The sequence below is a fragment of the Eurosta solidaginis genome, chromosome 1 (genome assembly GCF_040869045.1).
Source record: "Eurosta solidaginis isolate ZX-2024a chromosome 1, ASM4086904v1, whole genome shotgun sequence".
NCBI lineage: Eukaryota > Metazoa > Arthropoda > Insecta > Diptera > Tephritidae > Eurosta > Eurosta solidaginis.
Genome location: NC_090319.1, coordinates 124789692 through 124810691, shown reverse-complemented (window position 1 = coordinate 124810691; position 21000 = coordinate 124789692). Strand labels below are relative to the sequence as shown.

Here is a 21000-nt window from a genome sequence, read left to right as displayed (position 1 = left end):
TTGTAATGTTTTTTGCAGTGGATTTTAAATTTTATAATTTTTTTGCAGATGGGTTTTTTAAATTTTTGTATATTTTTTTGTAGATTTTATATTTTTTTTTAAAGACCATTTTTTTGGATTTTTATTTGATTTTATGATTTTTTTGTAGACTTTTAAATTTTTGTTATTTTCGATTTTAAACTTTTTTGTAGCTTTTGTTTTTATAACAATTTTGTACATATCTGTATTTGTTGTAATCTATTAATATTTCATTTTTCTTCGATCGATTATGTAATTTTTTCGATTTTATAAAGAAATTTTTTTGTTTGGTTTTCCCACTTTGATTAGTGCCACCACGCCTGTTGGGAGGCTTGAATGGCCACTCGCCGCATTTGCAGGCCTTCGGCTCACGGTCGCCATGAAAGGTTGGCTTTTGATCGCCAACCATTTTTGGTGTGATTTATACTCACGCTAATTTGTGGGTATGCAGCCCAATGCTCATAAACACCCGCACACTATTTTATTTTCCTTTTTAAAATCAATAAAATTTATTTAGTTTTGTTTGCATTGTATATGTATGTTCTTTATTTAAACCTTTAATTTCCTTTTGGCATCCTCAGATTTAGTTTTACTTCACTAAGTATAATTTTGAATTTTAGTTCTTTTCTCTTAACTTACGAGTCGGCCGGTTAACTTAAAAAACGGTCCAAATGTACTCGCGCTGAGTTGCCATTTTGCACATTGCTGAATGCAATTGGCTCTGCTGAGTGCAATTAGCATTGCTGTTCAGCAACAGCTGACAGCGATGCCATTTGCACTCAGGGGTGTGTTTAGTGCGTAAAGGATGGGTAACGCAGTGCGGTTATATGGTTAGCAATGCGTAATATGTGTATAGTCTCATGTGTGTAGTTTCATAAAATTACTACTATTTTTCTAAATAATCTCTGTAACAATATTTGTAAATGGAATATATTCATATATTTTATCATGGATGAGTATACAATAAGCAGCGGTGTTGGCAGATACGGCCTTGTGAAATTTTAGCTCAATCCGAATATCGATGGGACCCTTTTTATAGATTCATTCTGATGTGTAACATCTAAAACAATTATTGGAGCATGTTGAACAAATTGATCAGGTGATAAAAGTGGTTGGGGAGTGCGTCCATAGTAACTTTGTTGAAATTTCAAGTATATGCCATATAATAGAGCATACCGGTTTCGATCAAATTTAATATTAAGATCATCATATGGATATGCAGTGGATTTAAGGTGAACTTTATTACACAGTTTTGCAGTTTTTGCTTTGTATTTTAATAAAATGTGCTCTCACACTGATTACAACCATCTGAGCTCCTTAAATATGACAGCATATAAATTATAAAATTTTTTAATGTTTTATATCGGAAATAATACGAAATACAATTACATATATCTTCTGTTTCCTAATATGAATTATCAGCAAAATTACAATCTTTCTTATGTAATCCATTGAATGAATATATAAATGGTTCTTATAGACATGATCTCAATTCATTTAACATAGAATAAAAAAATATTCGATGATGATCATCAATTAAGTCAACATATTTTGATAAAAACCTTTCTAAATATTGCAGGAAACACATTTTCTTCATTTTTATTGTGCCACCTGTCTGATACTGAATTACAAATTATGTCGCTCTACTAGTAATGTGAAACTGTGCGATATAACGATCAACAAAACACAAAATACATACCGATGGATACATCTACCCATGGGAAACTTGTTCCAAGGTATATATATATATATATATATATATACCGACACACACATGCATCCATATACATACATTTAGTAAGATAAGAGTTACTTGTCTCAATGTATATAAATTGGACATCTTTTGGGTAAAAATATGGTAAATTGTTTAAAGCTGCTCAGTACTCATCTATATTTCAATGTAATCATTTTATAAGGATTTTCAACTGTGTTAAACCAGGCTCACTTGTAATAAACAGTAATAAACTATACTAATTATACATCGGCACATCTCTAACACCGCTGCTGATTATAGACAAATTCCACATTATGAATCAAGCTCTTAAGGATTTAAAATCAATTTCAAAGAAAAAATTTCAAAAACCAATACTGAAGGCTATTGATGTACCAATTAATAAAAAATTAAAAATAGTAAAAGCCATAAGAGTGAGGACAAAGTTTGGGGAGAAGCTAACGATAAAACTGGATGATAATGTTCTTTTTCTTCCGGATTCCTACAACCCTTTAGAAGATCCAATTATTGAAACAATAAATAAGAATAAATTTTATATAGAACTGATTAAATCTGGTGAAAAATTTAATTCGCCATTATTTGAATTTCATACAGAATAAAAAAATTTTGAATTATTATATTTAAGAATAAAATAAACAATTCATATTTTATATTTCATATAATTTATTTTTATTAAATAAAAATTTTAAACAAAATTGCCCACATATTACTGTGTTGTATTTTTGTTTCTGCTCATAATTGTAATGTATTGGTAGCTTCAGATAACACAAGTTTACAAATTCAGGTCAACTTTTGGATCTGAGCAGATACGAGCGATTCTTAACTATATTTGATATGCTGAATTCGAATCTGCATTCGGTTTTTCAAGATTGATTCTAGTTTCCGAGATCTCGCATGATAGCACCATTGTGCTGTTATAGCAGCTTTTAAATCGTGGCACTGCTTGATAAGTAAGTAAAAATGGCAGAATGTTCATAAAAGTATGAACATATAACCACGCCGCTCTAAAATAAGTAAATTTATACAGTCCACTAGAATTTAAGATAATATTGTCATACATACATACTTACAAAACAAACAGGATAAGGTACCTAAACCTATCACACATACACACACATATGTACACACATACAGTCCACTTGAGGAAACATAAGTATAAACAACCCTCATACAAAACAGATGGTTTCAAGCAATGCCCTTGAACAAACAAACAATAGAATCAATAGAACAATAGAAGCAAACAATAGAATAAACTAAGAAGACATTAAAATTAGTCCTTTGTCTAACATTAGATACACAAACGCACTTACAAGTATAGTTACGTTTAGGAAGATAGTTTTAAGATTTAGTATATAAGCAAATGTAAAATAATTTAAGACTCAGAATTAAAATATATTCTAAACCATCAACACCATTATATAAAAATAAAAATGCAGAGACAGTGTTGCAAAGTTGATCCATAGTGTGTTTGTTACGTTTGTGGTGGTTATATGATTAAAAAAAGTGGCAAAATAATAACAAATGCGCTCAAAGATGCGTATCTGCACTACTTTGGTTTCAGCGTAGCAGACACTCGTAAGTCATGGAGACCGAAATTTATTTGTAACGCATGCAAAACAAAGCTGTATAAGTGGTCATCGGGAGAACGTGAGTACTTTTCCTTTTCAATGCCAGCGCTCTGGAGAAAACCTAAAAACCATAAAGATGATTGCTACTTTTGTTTGATGAAAGTTACGGGTATAAATGCAAAAAAATTAGCAAAATATAATTATCCTGATGTATCATCAGTATCCAAGCCAGTTCCACGTACTGCTAATGATCCATTGCCAGTTTATCGAAGTATAAGTGCAAACGTCCTGGAAACTTTAACTCCATCACCCCCGAGCAGTGAAAGCGACTTTGTCATGGAAGGGCCACATTTAATTTTGCAAGATGAACTAAGCGATTTGATTCGTGATTTGAATTTGTCCAAACTAAAAGCAGAGTTGCTAGGATCACGGCTGCAGCAATGGAAAAATCTGGACTCTCGAACAAAAGTTACTGTATACAGAAACAGAAATGAGGCACTTCATCATTATGTGAGGAAAGAATGGCAAAGTCGTACTCAATATGAGCCTGGACAGCAAAACGTCTCCGCTGAACCACTTGTAAATCCACAAGACATTTTCCTGCCACCTCTTCACATTAAACTTGGTCTTATAAAGAACTTCGTCAAAGCATTAAACCGTGAAGGACCGGTTTTTCAGTACTTAGTCAAGTTGTTTCCTAAATTGCATATGCAAAAATCAAAGAAGGAATATTTGTCTGATCTGATATTAGAAAACTAATGGCTGATAAAGAATTTACAAAATGTTTAACGCCCGATGAAGCAGCCGCTTCGTCATCTTTTCAAAATATCCTTCACCACTTTCTTGATAATCACAAATCTCCTAATTTTGAGGAAATTATTGGCGATATGTTGGAAAATTATCGCAAGATTGGAGCTCGGATGTCTCTAAAGATGCATTTTCTGCATTCCCATCTCGATTTTTTTCCCGAAAACTTGGGTGATACGAGCGACGAACAGGGAGAGCGGTTACACCAAGATCTAGCCAACATTGAAAGACGATACCAAGGATTTTGGGATGAAGGCATGATGAGCGACTATTGTTGGACTCTAATACGCGAAACAGATACTAAACAATACAAAAGGCAAAGTTCCACCAATCTTCATTTCTGATTTGTTACTTTTAAGTTAATAAAATGAATATTATTTGACAAAAATCTTAAAAAATGAATTTATTGACTATATTAAAAACTAGAATCAATCTTAAAAAACGGAATGCAGATTCGGATTCAGCCTCATAAATTGACTTAAAAACAACTTTTAGTTGCCCAGATCCAAAACCGTGTATACTTGTGTAATTAATCCGTTCGATCAGTGGCTGCAAATTTCCAAAACTATCGAAATATTATTTATAATATAATTTTTGTTTTTATAGTATGCTACCAAATGAGTGCCAGGACCATCAGCATCGTCTAAATTAAGAATTCCACATTTTTGACCATTCGGTTTATTCGGTAAGGAATTTCACATAAAAATTCCTCTGAAATGTTTAAGATTTTTGCAATATTTCATTAAATCTATGCCTGCTGACGGTCTTTTGGGTAGGCTTTTTATTCGTTTTTTGGATAGGGTCGTAAAAATAAACCATATCCCCTTCTTTACGGTTTGAGGAATAGTCCCTTCCCCATAGCGATTGATTACATATATCTTTTATGACGACTAGCCTCAGCCAATTGCTCCTTTCCATTCCTGATATCATTCTAAACTTTTGCTATAGCTGATCCACCAGATGCTATACCACCAAGTGCACCCAACGCTGTTAAAATTGGAAGTAGTGGTGAAATTCCACCAATTTTTGGGACTGGAATTATTCTTGGTATATTAGTTTCTTTATTTTTAAAGCTAGACTCTGTATCATTCTTAGAAATGTTATAGGCCTCATTAAATGACAGCGGCTTTTTTGTTAAGTATGTTGATACCTTTTTTAACTGCCATCAAAAAATTTTTATTAGATGATACTTTACGAGTTTTCGTCTTTTTCCGTTTTTTACATTTAGATGTATTTCTTTTCTTATTTTTTAAACACATTCCCAATTTGAGTTTTGCTTTCATTGCATTTGTGATGAACCAAGCGTTTGCTCGTTCTTTGAAATAACTATCCTTAGATGTTACACGTTAGCAGGCTTTCTCAAATAAAACTTTATCAGCTTGGTGTATGTTATTTACATATATCTTTCGGTTGGGAATATGCAATGTCATGTTCTCTACAGGCTTAATCTAAAGGATTTATACCCTTATCTCCTCTTTCTATCCGTTGTCGGAGTTTCGTTCCAGCACCACAAAATTGATATCCAGGTAAATGAAGCTCAATAGGTAAAGAATTAATCGAACTATTTACAAAACCCTGGCCAGCCTTTTTACGTATTCGTCCCGTTATGTGTTTGTTTTCTTCTTCTTCTTAATAATAATGAGAGTGGGCGAGTTATAATTAAATGATGATTTTATATCGCTATAAATCTAGTAAACAAAATGAAAGTTGTTAAACAACGTCTCCAACTTAAGGTTAATAATGCCGACAATTGTATAAATGTTAAAAATGTTACCAGACATAGTCCCCTTTTACCAAATTCCTTACAAGCGCTGATTGTGGGACCGTCAAATTGTGGAAAAACTAATGTTATGCTCAGTTTAATTGGAAGCCCAAACGGGCTTAATTTCCGAAATATATACATTTATTCAAAATTATTATATAAACCAAAATATATCTTTCTAAAAAGGCTTATTGAGCCGATAAAAGGAACAAATCTTTATATATTTAGTGAAAATGTTGATGTCATCAAACCCGCTGAAGCTAAACCATACTCAATTTTTATATTCGATGATGTAATATGTGGAAAACAAAGTACAATACGAGATTATTTTTGTATGGGTCGTCATAAGAACATTGATTCTTTCTATGTATGTCAAACTTATACAAAAATTCCTAAACACTTAATTCGTGATAATGCAAACATGGTTATTGTGTTCAAGCAAGATGAAATGAATCTTAAGCATAGCTATAATGATCATGTTATCGGAGATATGTCATAAAAAATATTTTAAAAAATTTGTATAGTCTTGGAGAAATGAATACGGGTTTGTTGTTATAAGTAAAGATGATCCTATAAAAAAAGGTCGATAGGGAAAGGGTTTCGATAATTTTATACAACTATAAAAGATCTATAAAAGACATATACCACATCAGATTCTTATCAGATACACAGCTGATATGTAACAGATTTATCAGATACACAGCTGATAGGTAACATATTTACCAAAATCATGTCAAATAATCATATGACTGTATTAGCAAATTTTGTTAAGATCAGGAAAGTATTAAAAGAAAAACTTAAAAGAATGAAATTGGGAGAATTGGATAGAATCAACTTGTTGGAGGATACATTTAAACCCACTTCGAAACCATTAAATGAATTAGTTGATAATTTGAAGAACTCTAGTAATAAAAACAATGTTACTAATTATAATGGTGATGATGTTGATGATGAAATTTTGCAGGCAGACTGTGCAAAAGAAAGTAAAGACATGGAAGTTGATACATTGTCAACCGTTGAATATTATGTGAATGATAATGATCTTGATACAAACATTTATTCGAACGATGCAGATTTAGAATATTCTACAGATTGCTCTCGGAAAGAAAATGTTGAGAGATAAGCGATGAAGAAACCTACAAAAAAGAAGCGAAAGCCTATTGATATTATTAATGAACAATGTTTTATTAAATTACAAAAAACAAATAATTTTGTTAGCGTTAGACGAAAATTAAATTTTATGAATGACTGTGAAAGACCAGCTTCGTATATTCCAAGTAAACCTCATGATGACGAATTAATAAAAAGAGCTGTACAAAGCAATGTAATGAAAACTGAATCAGATAATGATAATGATCTTGATACAAACATTTATTCGAACGATGCATATTTAGAATATTCTACAGATAGTTCTCGGAAAGAAAATGTTGAGAGACAAGCGATGAAGAAACCTACAAAAAAGAAGCAAAAGCCTATTGATATTATTAATGAACAATGTTTTATTAAATTACAAAAACCAAATAATTTTGTTAGCGTTAGACGAAAATTAAATTTTATGAATGACTGTGAAAGACCAGCTTCGTATATTCCAAGTAAACCTCATGATGATGAATTAATAAAAAGAGCTGTACAAAGCAATGTAATGAAAACTGAATCAGATATCGATAAAAAACCTGAAAAGCGAAAATATGGCGATACCATTAATGAGCAATGTTTTGATTAAACCCAAAAAGTAGATAGTGTTGTTGGCGTTAAAGAAAAAATAAATTATATGAATAATTGTGAACGACCAGCCGCGCATATTCCCAGCAAACTAAATGATGAAAATTTACTAAACAATGCTGTAGAAAGTCAAAATCAAGCTGAAACTTTAAATGATAATACTACTCCAACTGAACATGATATTTTGAGAAGAATCGAAGAAGATCCTAATATGCGGGAAAGACATAAACTTGTAAAACGTCAGAGTAAACATCAACTAAATGAAAATTATAAACAGGTTAAGCTTACTTCCCCCCCCCCCCCCCCCCCCGAATTTACTATTAGAAAGCATAAAAAGTAAACCACATGAAGAAGAATTACTAAGCAAGGCTGTAGAAAGTCAAAATCAAGCTGAAACTTTAAATGATAATACTACTCTAACTAAACATGACATTTTGAGAAGAATCTAAGAAGATCCTGATATGCGGGAAAGACATAAACCTGTAAAACGTCAGAGCAAAAATCAACTAAATGAAGATTATAAACGGGTTAAGCTTACTCATCCCCCCCCCTCCCAATTTACTATTACACAATATAAAATTGCTTAAAGATATTATAATGCTTGATACTTTGTATGGTCTGAATAGAGATTCAAATGGACAAAAGCGATTTGGACTCAAACCATTTAAATTTAGTTCTAAAAATGTTTTACAGATTGATAGAGATAAATGGAAAATGACAACAGGTCTGTCGAGTTAATATTTCATAGAAAACCACAACATTATAAAAAGGGTGATTTGCACACCTATCGACAAATTTTATTAGACACAAATGCTCACAAGCGTAACTATAACCCATATAGTCAAATAAAGGGGACAAAATCGTATAAATATCTACATATTATCAGGAAATTATTCAATTATGATCCACACTCGTTCATAAAGGGTAGAGGTTTATTGAAATCAATCGATTGCCGTGAAAATATTTATCAATATTCGGATAATCCTAATGAGTTGGTGGACAGATTGAGGTTGCTTATATCTTCAACAAGTACTGGTCATAACAACCATCAAAACGAGATGATATCAATTATTGAAGAGTTGCGAGAAGCAAAGATTATTAAGTAATATGAGTATAAATAAATTTGGGGATTCCTCATTTGGTAATAGTCGGTCGAAAACGAAAACAATGCTAGACCGAAATAAAAGCCTTAATTTAAACAAGAAAAGAATAATTAACCTAGCTGCTCCTATAGAAGACGATGATGCCATTTCGAAAGTATTCTTTTTCGAAGAGTTAAATAAGATAAAAACTAAATTAGAACATCAAATCAGAGAAATAAATACAATCCTGAATAATAGTATTAAAAATGATGTATCGATTCTTGAGGAATTAATAGATCGGCGAATAAAAAGTGAATGTGGGGAAGAAATAAGTAATATAAACAACTATTTATCTATTATTGAGGATTATTTGATGCGTTTCGGTGTGTTGAAACAACATCCTACGGAAAAAGATGTAGAGGTGCTAAAAATTAAGTTCCCTACCATAAAAGCATTAACAAAATGAATAACAAAAGAGCTATTGTAGAAGAATTACATAAACAAGCTAGAAAAAATTTTAAACGAATACGTGTTATTATTAAAGGAATCGAAGATTTATGGCAAGCTGACTTGGTGGTAATGACTCAGTATTCAAATAGAAATAATCATTATCAGTATCTATTAACTGTAATCGATACATTTTCCAAAAAATCATGGGCTCAAGCAGTTGAAGATAAAACTAAAGAAAATGTCACAAATGCATTGGCTAAGATTTTAAATTCAATTAATTAACTGATTACCGAAAAACCTGCAAACAGATGATGGAAAGGAATTTTATAATACTAACTTTAAGAGATTATTACAAACAAAAAATATAAATCATTATTCAACATTTTCATCATTAAAATCATCTATAATAGAGTGATTCAATAAAACATTAAAAGGAATGATGTGGAAAGAATTTAGTTTTCGGGGAACTTATAAATGGATTGATATCTATAAAAATTTAGTCAATGATTATAATAATACTATTCACAGGACCATCAAAATGACTCCAAATGAGGTCGAACTATTGGACACTGCATACAACAATTTCAAAGTTTTTCATAGACCAAAATTTAAAATTAATGCTGAGGTTAGAATAAGTAAATATAAGCATGTATTTGAAAAAGGGTATACACCAAATTGGACAACAGAAGTTTTTAAAATAAAGTCAATTAAAAACACAAACCCTACAACATATATACTTGAAGACTATCAAGGGAGGATTTTACGAATATGAACTTTTGAAAACTAAACTCCCTCAGTATATTTAATTGAAAAAGCTTTGAGACGTCGAAACAATAGAGTTTATGTTAAATGGTTAGGATTCTCTTCTAAGCACAATTCCTGGGTAGATGTTAATGATTTAAATTAATAAAGTAAATAAATAAACAAATAAATAGAAAAGTGTTTAAATAATTATTTCAGTTAAGTATTTAATGATAGCCTATCAACATGTCGATTACATTAACAATAAGTGGTAATTCACCTATACTGATTGCAAATTATTTCCCTCCCATAGAACTCAAACAAGATTATGCCTGTGGGTGAATCAGCTTTAACTCATATAATACAATTCCAAATGTGGACAAAGAAAACAATTTGTTTCACATTGGATCGAATGTTATTGAGATACCTGTTGGAACATATTAAATGGATGATATAGTTGAGACAATTACTAAAATATATGACCTTCAAATCAAGGGTATATTGATATAAGCGCTAACCCTAACACATTTCGAACTGAAATTATGAGCTTTAAGGAAGAAGTAAATTTTGATAAAGAATGCTCAATTGGTCCATTACTAGGTTTCAGTAGAAGAGTATTGAAGCCGGGGATTGTTCATTACTCCGACAATCCAGTGGATATAACAAAAATAAACACGATATCTGTTGAATGTAATATCATCAACGGATCATATATAAATGAACTATCTATGCATACAATTCATCAGTTTTCGCTTAGAGTTAGTCCAGGATATAAAATCTCAGAAACACCTGCTAATGTTATATATTTACCGGTTAATACACGTCAAATAAACACTCTAGTTCTTAGAGTTGTTGATCAAACTGGTAGCTTGGTTAATTTTCGTGGAGAGAACATATCAATAAGACTGCATTTAAAACCTATCTAAAAAATGATAATTTTTAATAAAAAGCCACCACATACAGATTATTTGAATAGTTTTCAATCAGCCTCAAAAGTATTGGCTACAAAAACAAAAAATCTACACTCTAAAGAAGTAAATCTCCTGTTCAACATAAAATTGATTTAATCCCCGCGAATAAGGAGTTCCTAATAAGTCTAGGATTTAGTTTAAAACATGAGTGATATAAAAAACGTTTTGTCCAAACCCATATTTGATAATAGTATAATAAAAAAGGGTTACCATAGCTACATACCATATCTGCAATCGTTTCAAAACAATGAAGAAATTCGGATCCCTATACAAAATCAAGACCTATATGAGTTACCTAGTGAGGGTATTTTATACATTGAGGGATTTATATCAAATAGTAATTCGCAAGTTTCAAAAACTTTGCAGCTGCTTAATAATTGTATGGCGTACTCATTCGAGGAGATTCGATATGAAATTAATGGAATAGAAATTGATCGCACTAGAAAGTTGGGTATTACAACAGCAATGAAAAATTATGTATCACTTAACGAATTTGAGAGTAAAAATCTAAAAAATGTAGGGTGGTGTCCATTTGAAAATATTAGCCTAAAGACTGGACATTTTAATTTTTGTATACTGTTGAAAATACTGCTTGCATTCTCTGAAGATTTTGATAAAATTTTTGTTAATTGTTAACAAGAATTAATCTTAATACGAGCCAAAGAAGATGATGCTGTTATGACGTCAACTACACCAGCAGAAAAGCTTTTATTAAAACTTTGAAATATTACATGGAAAGTGCCACATTTTGAACTTTCAGACTCGTATCGGTTAACTATGTTGAGAACAATTAATAGCAAACAACCACTAAACATTTCGTTTAGAAGTTGGGATGTTTATCATAACCCATCTCTACAGGAAAGCACTAATATCTTATGGAATGTCAAACTGGTTGGAGAATATCGGTATGCTCTTTTATATGACATGAAATTTCAACAAAGTTCTATGATCGCACTCCCCAACCACTTTTATCTCCTGATCAATTTGTTCAACATGCTCCAATAATTGTTTTAGACGTTATACATCAGAATGAATCTATAAAAATCGGTTCCATCGATATTCGGATTGAGCTAAAATTTCACAAGGCCGTATCTGCCAACACCGCTGCTTATTGTACACTCATCCATGATAAAATGTATGAATATATTCCATTTACAAATGTTGTTAAAAAGATTATTTAGAAAAATGGTAGTAATTTTATGGAACTACACACACACACACACGCAAGTGTATTACGCATTGCTAACCACGCCAAAGTATGGAGAAAAATATAAATAAAAAATTTTTTAATTTTAAATAAAAATTGTTTTTATTTATTTGAAAAAGGTCTATTTGACAAAAAAAAGTAAGTATTTACATTGGAACAAGTTTCCCATGGATGGATGTGGCCATCGGCATGTATTTTGTAGTTTGTTGATATTCCCATGTACAAACATATGTGTAAGTATATACATAAAACTTATACCCTAAGAAAACGACTAATAAAATGTTCAATAATGGAAAATAATGAGTTCAATATTAAGATAACCTTTAGTTAATTATGAAATTCTCACATGCATATATGTATATATATGGAATAGCATCAGCATGTACACACACACACACACACAAACTTACAATCAAATAAAATGCTAAACAAAATGTTTAATCTGCCCCTGATCGGGTGCCCGACAGGCTCGTTTTGCAGACGAGAAAAAAGGGGGCGGTACTACAAGTGCCCATCGACTCCTTTTTGTAGACGAGAAAAATGGGGGTCGGGGTTGGGGTTGGGCGGTACTACAGGTGTCCAACTGCTACTTTTTGTAGACGAGAAAAAAGGGGTTGGGGGATTGGGGAGCAGTTGCTCGATTAGAAACCTATGGGACTCTTTAAAACGGCTCTGGTAAAGTCTAGGACTCATTAGAAATATGAGGGGACATTTAAAAATTTGCGGCCCTTTAAACATGTAGGGCCCCCCATTTAACGATCATCTCCTGAACGGCAAAGCTCTGCTAAAAGCTCTAAGCTTTTTCTTATATATCGGGCAGAACAGAAAAAAAAGCTCTAAGCTTAAGAACGTGCGCGCCTAAAAGTAGGCAACGAAATTGTTTTGCTGTATATATATGTCTGTCGGTGTGTATATACTTTTCCTTTCACCATAGAGTTAGAACCGGCTTTTTCGTACTACCAAAGACTCTATAAATATAAGATGGGACATTGTAGAGTACTAAAGCTTTGTGGAAATTGTGGGACGGCTGTACCAGGAATTCACCATACTTTTTGCTATGCTGTCCGCCTCAACATAGCTGATTTTATAAGGCTGTTTAACTTTGTAATTTATTTTGCCTTTGGAAAAATTACCTATTTGAAAATAAGCTGGCTGAAAAATATTGGCATAACAGGTTAAGTTAAATCAACAAATGAAAATCTCAGCCAAGCGATTTGTAAAAAAAAGCTAAGTTGTCTATTTCTTACTTTCTCGTTATAGGGTGTGTTCGAGCTGCAGCAGTGTTACTTTTTATGACAGCGGATAACGTTCTTCAGCAACATTTGAGCAGATGTGGCAATTTCCCGCGTTCGTTGAACGAAATGTTGACCAATCTATTGGTCATCTCTAGGAAATTAGCGACATTCCATCAACTAAGCAGCACTTTAGCAATACTACTGTTATTATTTGGCTGCTCAAACACACCCATATAAATTGTGCATTAAATCTAAAATAAAAAACTCAAAAATGACTCTGCTTGTTATGTCCGCAACATTTATTTAGTTCAAAGTCACAGCCAATAATAGCCAAAGCCATAATAATTTACACGGGTCATCAATTCTTTCTCTGATTCAAAAGCTGAACTACCAGCGCTACCGTCATCAGCTCAGTGTCATCATTGCCAGTAGCGCCAATAACACCAAACTCGTGCCTGACACACAAAAGTCGTTTCACACAATAGCGCAAGTGAAATGTACTACGCACTCACTACTAAGTAGCGTCAAAAATTCGCTTGGAGTAATTGCGTCAATGAGTTACCATTGAGCTGGCACCGCATTGGCGATGGCGCCATGCAATTTACATCACTAAAATTGCGGGAATACTCAGGCTCATGACTTTTTTAATCCCGATGGTGAAAACGAAACAGGTGCAAAATGTATGGTGTATTCCTGGTGTAGCCGTTCCACTTTGTGGAGAATGAACGACTCTACAATGCTCCCTCTTATTAATCTACTCTCTTTGGTTATACACAGAAATACAACAGAGGGTTGTGTCTCCGCTTTTCGCAAGCGTGAGATTCGCCACGCGTGATTCACCACGTCTAAATATCACAATCCACGGTTAAGTACCGGCGGGTTTGTATGGGACTTAGGCTGTTATGCCAAAGTAAACACAAATCTTTACCGATAATTGTGTTATCGATTAATTTATCGAATTCTAACAAAGTAATATTGCATTGTCATCGGAGTTATACATGTGTGCAAAATTTCAGCTCAATCGGACACCGGGAAGTGTATCAAATTTAACTTGCAAGATTCCATTACATACAACAGCCAAGTGAAGGTAAATAAAAGCTTATAAAAAAAGCCTAGTGGATAAGCTCAGAAGGACGCATGGTGAACCAAAAAGAAATACTGAAAAGGAAAATAATAATACCTGGACGACTATGACATATACTGAAAAAGCAACATATAAATTGGCAAAATTCTTTAAAAAATACAAGATTAACACAGCGTTCAAAACATCGAACAATCTAGGGCGGAAACTAAGAACTAACACTAACTCAGAGGATCCGTTTAGCAGCCACGGCGAAGAAAACATTCGACGGTATAATATAAAAAAAGCAGATAAACACAATTTCTAACACAATATTCGAGCCTTTAAAACTTGTTCAAGAAACGAAGTAATCACACAGGTACAACAGACAAACACACAACAACAAATAAACACAAAACAATTAACGCACCAAAACAACAAACCCACAAAAAGGCCAAACGACCAAAATTACGGACTCTTACCTGCCTCAGTCAGCCACAAAAATCGATCAGTAAAAACCACCTTCCTTTCTGAATGAGCACATACACATAACTAAATATACACAAGCATCAATTTTGACAATACCTGCTTGTACCTACGAACTATAAATACAGGACAAACGACAACAACAGGTCAGAACGAAAATCGACACTGATGGTGGCACAACGCCGAAACCAAATTTGACAAGGGATGACGGAAAATCGTTCCGATATACATCACTCCGAAAAAACAATAACGGGAACTTATTTACTTTAATTCGATGAAGAAGTTTACGTTAATGGATCTAACTTTTTATACCGAAACGGCATGTTAAAGAAATTACAAGGGCCAGCGGCGACGGTTTTCCATAATATCACCAACATTCAAGAAATATTGAGTCTTCCATACCTTCACAGGATAAGTATGGAAAATCTGCGCTTCATAGCAAAAACTGAATCAAGAACTATGACGGGGCCAACAATATCAGGCTTCGCTAGCGTTCCTTTGTTACCCTCTAGTTAAAATATGTCAGAGGAAAAGGAAAAGACGACAATGCCGAGACTTTCAGCATGTCATTGATAACTCTAAGAAGTCCGTGGACGGCCTTCACTTAGAAGGGGAGGAGTTAACACAAGCTAATGATTCGACCCCGCATGGCCTGTGTCAGCGAATATCCATTCTCACGCTAGCAGGTAAGCCACAACGATGGCGTAACACGAGCTATGAAACAAGAATTTGCGCGTATGGCCTGTGTCAGCGAATATCCATTCACACGCTAGCAGGTGAAGCTCAGCGCTGGCAGCAATTAAGAACGCAAGCGACTGTGTCGCTTTAGCTGCCTTCGACAATAAGGTGCAGGGTTTATTTAAGTAGGCACTTTAGAGTTTATATTAGTTAGTTTTTGTCATGACGACTCATCAAACGTATTATTGCAATAAATGACTTTAAAAAAGTAAATGGATTGCATGTGACTTTTAATTATTGGATTACATCAGGACCAGATGAATCGGTAAAACTTGCATTCATAATTCACGCAGACACAATTTAACATAGACCACTACCTCCTATTATGTCTTGGGTGCCAATTTTATGCTGCAATTTGGTATATAAAGAGTAAAATTTCTCATAGATAGATTTTTGGTAACAAAAAGAGACAAATTAAGGTAGAATATGGTGGTTCATGAAAACAGAGATAATGTGATTAGTTGTTGCTAATATTCCCAAGAATTTGAATAAAACCCATTTCACATTTCTCCGATGGTATCGCAAAATATTCCAGTGACCAGATGCAAAAACTACTAACACGAATACGGTGATTGGCCACATTTGGCATCTAGTCATGGATCTCTATTCTATAAGCGGGTATTGGAACACAAATTTATCTGCCAGCTGCGCAGTCCCCACTTTAACAGGTGGTCTAGAAAACGGTCCTTGATTGTAGTTTTCATTCGAAATTCACTTACATACTTACCTGATTATTAACGATACTGGAATTACCCATGCATGCTACCATATGTATCACAAGGTACATGTTGAAAAGCAAATAGAGAATGGCACCTACACCTGTAAATATATTCAAAAATTTTTAGTAGGTATAACTGTATGAATTTTAACGAATACCAATTCGAAAAGGTTCAGTACTTACAAATTAATGCAACAAAGGCACCGTCCAAAGACTTTACTTGCGTTATGACAAAGTAGATGTTCACCGTTATTACAACTGCAGTTAACATTATAGACACGATCTTATTCCCACTACAAACGAAAAAAAAGAACCAGAATTACTAAATTTGCTGAAATTATGTTGGGGTGTCAAAGTGCCTCACTAAAAAGCAAACCAGTTACTGTTTCTTTTTGAAAGCATTACTTTCCTAAAACTTATTTTTTTTATATAGATATATTAAATGTATTGCTAAAGTTGGGAAATTATCGTTTAGCTGTGATTTTATTACACCGAATGAAATACTGGAATTAATGGCAGCGAAAGCTTTAAAGAAATCGACCTTATTGACTAACTTTGGCAGCATCTGCGTTTTAATCACGATTACAATAATCGCAATCGCATTCCCAATTTCAGTTGTTGCGCAATTCACTTACCCTCAACGCTCTGGCAGTCGAGATTTTTAACGCTAACGCTCCATTCACAAAATTCGTTTCACTAAGTCTCTAACTTAGCGCCCAGCTTGCCGTTGATTTAGGCATAAATTTTAAGACTAACAAAAAAAGAGCACGAGCTGCCATGGCTATCAGCTCCAGTTAAAAATGATAATAAAATGAAGATATACATAATTTTCAACACTTCCTTTATATAAATAGTTCAAACACATACATAATGTTGTTGAATTCCTATTTTGAAATTCTAATTGCTGTTGTAAAAACCTTATCAAAAAAATAAAAAAAAAAAAAAAAACTGTAAAGTAGAGCGCAATTATCGAGCCTAGGTGTATAATTAGTTAAAGTCCATCAAGGTAAGAAATTGCGCTTCCTTTATAATTTTGTTTTCGATAAGCTGTTTACAACAGCTATTGTTGAAATTTCAAAGTCAGAATTCATCACCTGTATTTCTGTATTTAAGGGCACATTTTCCACTATGTTTTAAGTCAATTATATGAAGGTGTTTAAAAAATTGTTTGTCTTCTTTTTATTGTTCTCCTTTTATAGCATTGTATCCGTGTTCTTAACTATATGTGAAGTTTCAAGTTTGTAGCTCAATATTAAGTCTCAGGAAAATTTATCGCCTGATTCCCTTCCGTCCAATTTTCTAAGTAGGCTTCATTTCTTACGAACATCCGAAGGAAAAACACGAATAAGTAAGAGCAAAACTTACATTTTAACATTTCCTTCTAACATGCTAACCTAATAAAACCGCACTGCCTTTTTTAGCGCACGCAAACAACCGGCGTTTTTTGCCCGAACCCAAATAAGCATGCGGTGCGACAATGTAAAGCATGTGTGCAAACGTCAAATCTAAATGTCACGCAGAACAAAAATTGGAAATCGAGTTAAGTTTTCACGAGGCAAATTCAATTTGGGTTGCTCTCATACAAGTTGTATGTACATGAGACATTTTTGACAGAAAATGACTTGCGTGCGTTTATATTAGGTTGGCTTGTAACAGAAATATACTTTTCAGATATTAAAGCGCCTACCCTACCCCATCCTTTCAAATAAAATATCGTTTTTAATATATTCGTGCGTGCTTTTTTATGCTGTTCAATATTGCCGCCGCAATATTTATTTTAATATTTATTCACGAAAAGTTCCGTCAGTAAGTCGCCATATTTTTTATAACGCATGCCACGTTACAATTTACGAAATAAAGAAGGAAATACTGCTCAAAATTCAGCAAAAATGGTGAATTCAGATCAAGATTCATCCAGCAACAATGAAGGAGAACAGACTGTAGTCGAATCGAACAACACAGTTGCTGATAAAAAATTCGCCAACTGCAACTTTCTTTGGAAGCCTATGAAAGAGAGATATTTTTCGGAAGCAGACAATTGTATCGACAACTGCCGCCGTTGAAGAGAAGATTAATACATCATTTGCAGACTCCGGTCATATCAGTGCTGCCGCACCTCTACATCAACTGCCGCCTATCATACTGCGTATTCTATATCACATAAAAGTTTCAACGCCGCCGCTATTGCCACACAAACTTCAAACGCTGCTACTATGTCGATGCATATCAATGCATCAACAATCGCCCAGTATCCTGCAAACTGTATGTCACATACGAATTTTGCTACCACAACTGCTCTTGCAACACAAGCTCCTAACGTCGCTGCCGCCGATATGTTCATCGCCCGTTTCAACGCATTAACAAGTTTTGCCAATACTATGTCAGGTGTTCATCATATGCCTATTTATGCACAACCTACAACGCCGCATTTCAGCTTTACAACAGGTGACTATATGTCTAATGCCAATTTCGCTACTAACAATTCTACAGCCGTCACATCGCCCAACAACGTAACTTCGCCTCACATAATGTATAACAATACCAAAAATTTTTGAATATAAAGATATTGCATGCGCGAACTTCGGTGGAAAGCAGCGGAGCGTAACAAAATTCTAGTAGGTCACTTTCACCACACCAAAAACTTTAACACAATTTTTAACATAATTTAAGCACAGAAATACACTGATTGGAGTTTTAGTGAGTAAAAGTTAAAATTTTGAACACATTAGCTGAATAAAAAGTGTACAAATAATTATTAAATAACAAATACAGACAGTGGTAGTTTAACAAATTCTGCTGTGGTAAGTGGTGAATGTGACCTACTAGAATTTTGTGAAGCTTGCCTCACACGATTTTTCGTTTATGCAATGTCTCTATATTATACCGTTTCTGACAATACACACCCAACACTTACGACATCGCACACATTGCATTTTATTCGTAAATTTCAAGATTTACCGCAAAGTTCATAGTCGCCTTTAACGAAACAACACATATGTTCGCATACATCAATATAGAAAATTTACTACGTTTGTAGAAAGCTCTAAAAGGAGATGCACGTTCAAAAGTTGAATCCCTGTTATTCCACCCGTCAAGCGTGAATGCAGTGACTTCGTCGTAGCAGTTCCACTTCGGACGCCCGGCTGTTTAACAAAGCCAGATCATTTCCACCAGTCACAACGGGAAAAATTCATGAAATTGCCAACTTCAGCTCAATGGTCACAAATTTAGCCGCCTTTCTTCAGAATGCCGCTGCCGTACCTCATCTGTCAAACACCACATTGCTCGATGAACTGGTAAATAAATTACCTTTTTATAAACGTGAAGAAAGGGCACGTCATACTTTTACAATAAATAAACAATTCCCAACAATTTGCGAATTCAGTTCGTGGTTGCAACTGGTGCCAACGTACGTTGTTATGGCAACAGAGCTAACTTCACCACAGTCCAGCTGTGATAACTCACCACGAAATTCTGGCACAAATAAAATAGTAAAACCAGTCCTAGCCGTATCGGAAGAAAAATTAATGTGCGTATTTTGTAAGGGCTATCACCGATTGTACCAATGCCAAACATTTAAAGATTCTGCTTACAATGAAGGTTGGGAAATCGTAAAAACGAATCGACTTTGTTTTTGTTGCTTTTCCACAGGCCACAATGTACACAACTGTCCGCGTCGTCGATCATGCGGTGTATCGCAATGCCATAAATACCACAACAAATTGTTGCATAGTGGGATCGTTAGAAATGACAATTCCGGCAACACAGCGCCTGCTGAGTCAGCTGTTGCCACTGTAAGCACTTTTCGTTTGCCTGTAAATGACAAGAAGCAAGCAACGAATGAATGTAATAACAAAGTAAATACAAATGTAAACAAAACTTTATTAAAATTTTTACCAGTAGAGTGCTAAGGTGACATTATTGGAAGAGCAAATAGCTAATCAGATTGGCGTCAGTGGTGGAAAGAGCTGCTGTGGCTCAAATGGTTCGATGACCCAACAACCAACGAAGTTTCAAAACGGGTAAAGGTAGAAATTTCAAGTGTAAATGACAACCAGAGATTTGCCATGAAAGGGGTGCGAACAATAAAGAAGTTGTTGTTGGCCTCCACAAACATTGTGTGTTGAGAAGTTTACGCAAGTGTTCACTGAATTAAATGCCATACCTGTGGAAAGTTATACAAATGCAATTCCAAAAATTCTGATTGGAATGCCGCATACAAATTTATTACGCCTGTTGAGTGTTGTGAACTTCACCGAAGGATTCACAGTACATGAAACTAAATTGGGTTGGACGCTGTTCGGGTCAGACCAAAGAGGATAAATACAATAAGAGCCGTCACTCGTTATTTTTTAGGCATTTACTCGATGTATACTGAGAGGTAGTCGTTACTTTTTTTTGGGCGAGATGTTTATAAATGTCTTCTATACATTTTCGTGTGGTATTTGTGTTTATTTTTCCGACTGTATTTAACTAACTTATTTAATTCTCTTTCCAAAAATCACAGTTGCACAAGGGACCTACACGGCATGGATAAATGCGAGACAATTAAAAATGTCCCTCTCAGAAAACATTCGGCATCAATTTTTTCAATTTCCAGCGAAATACTCGCTACAAAATAATGAGTGACGGCTCTTATTGTATTTATCCTCTTTGGTCAGACGAAGATAATTTTAATAACTCTATTATTTGTCATGTGGATA

General features: G+C 33.9%; 1 protein-coding gene across 15 annotated transcripts in view; it reads right to left on the bottom strand.

Moving 5' to 3' along the window:
* Positions 1 to 21000, bottom strand: part of Mvl (Malvolio) — a 1196163-nt gene that overhangs the window by 206291 nt on the left and 968872 nt on the right. For all 15 annotated transcript variants that reach the window (XM_067759805.1, XM_067759806.1, XM_067759808.1 and 12 more), the window contains 2 exons: positions 16481 to 16590; positions 16307 to 16398 (listed from right to left, as the gene is read on the bottom strand). In XM_067759805.1, coding sequence (XP_067615906.1) covers positions 16307 to 16398; positions 16481 to 16590 — 202 coding nt within the window. The remainder of the gene's footprint in view (positions 1 to 16306; positions 16399 to 16480; positions 16591 to 21000) is intronic.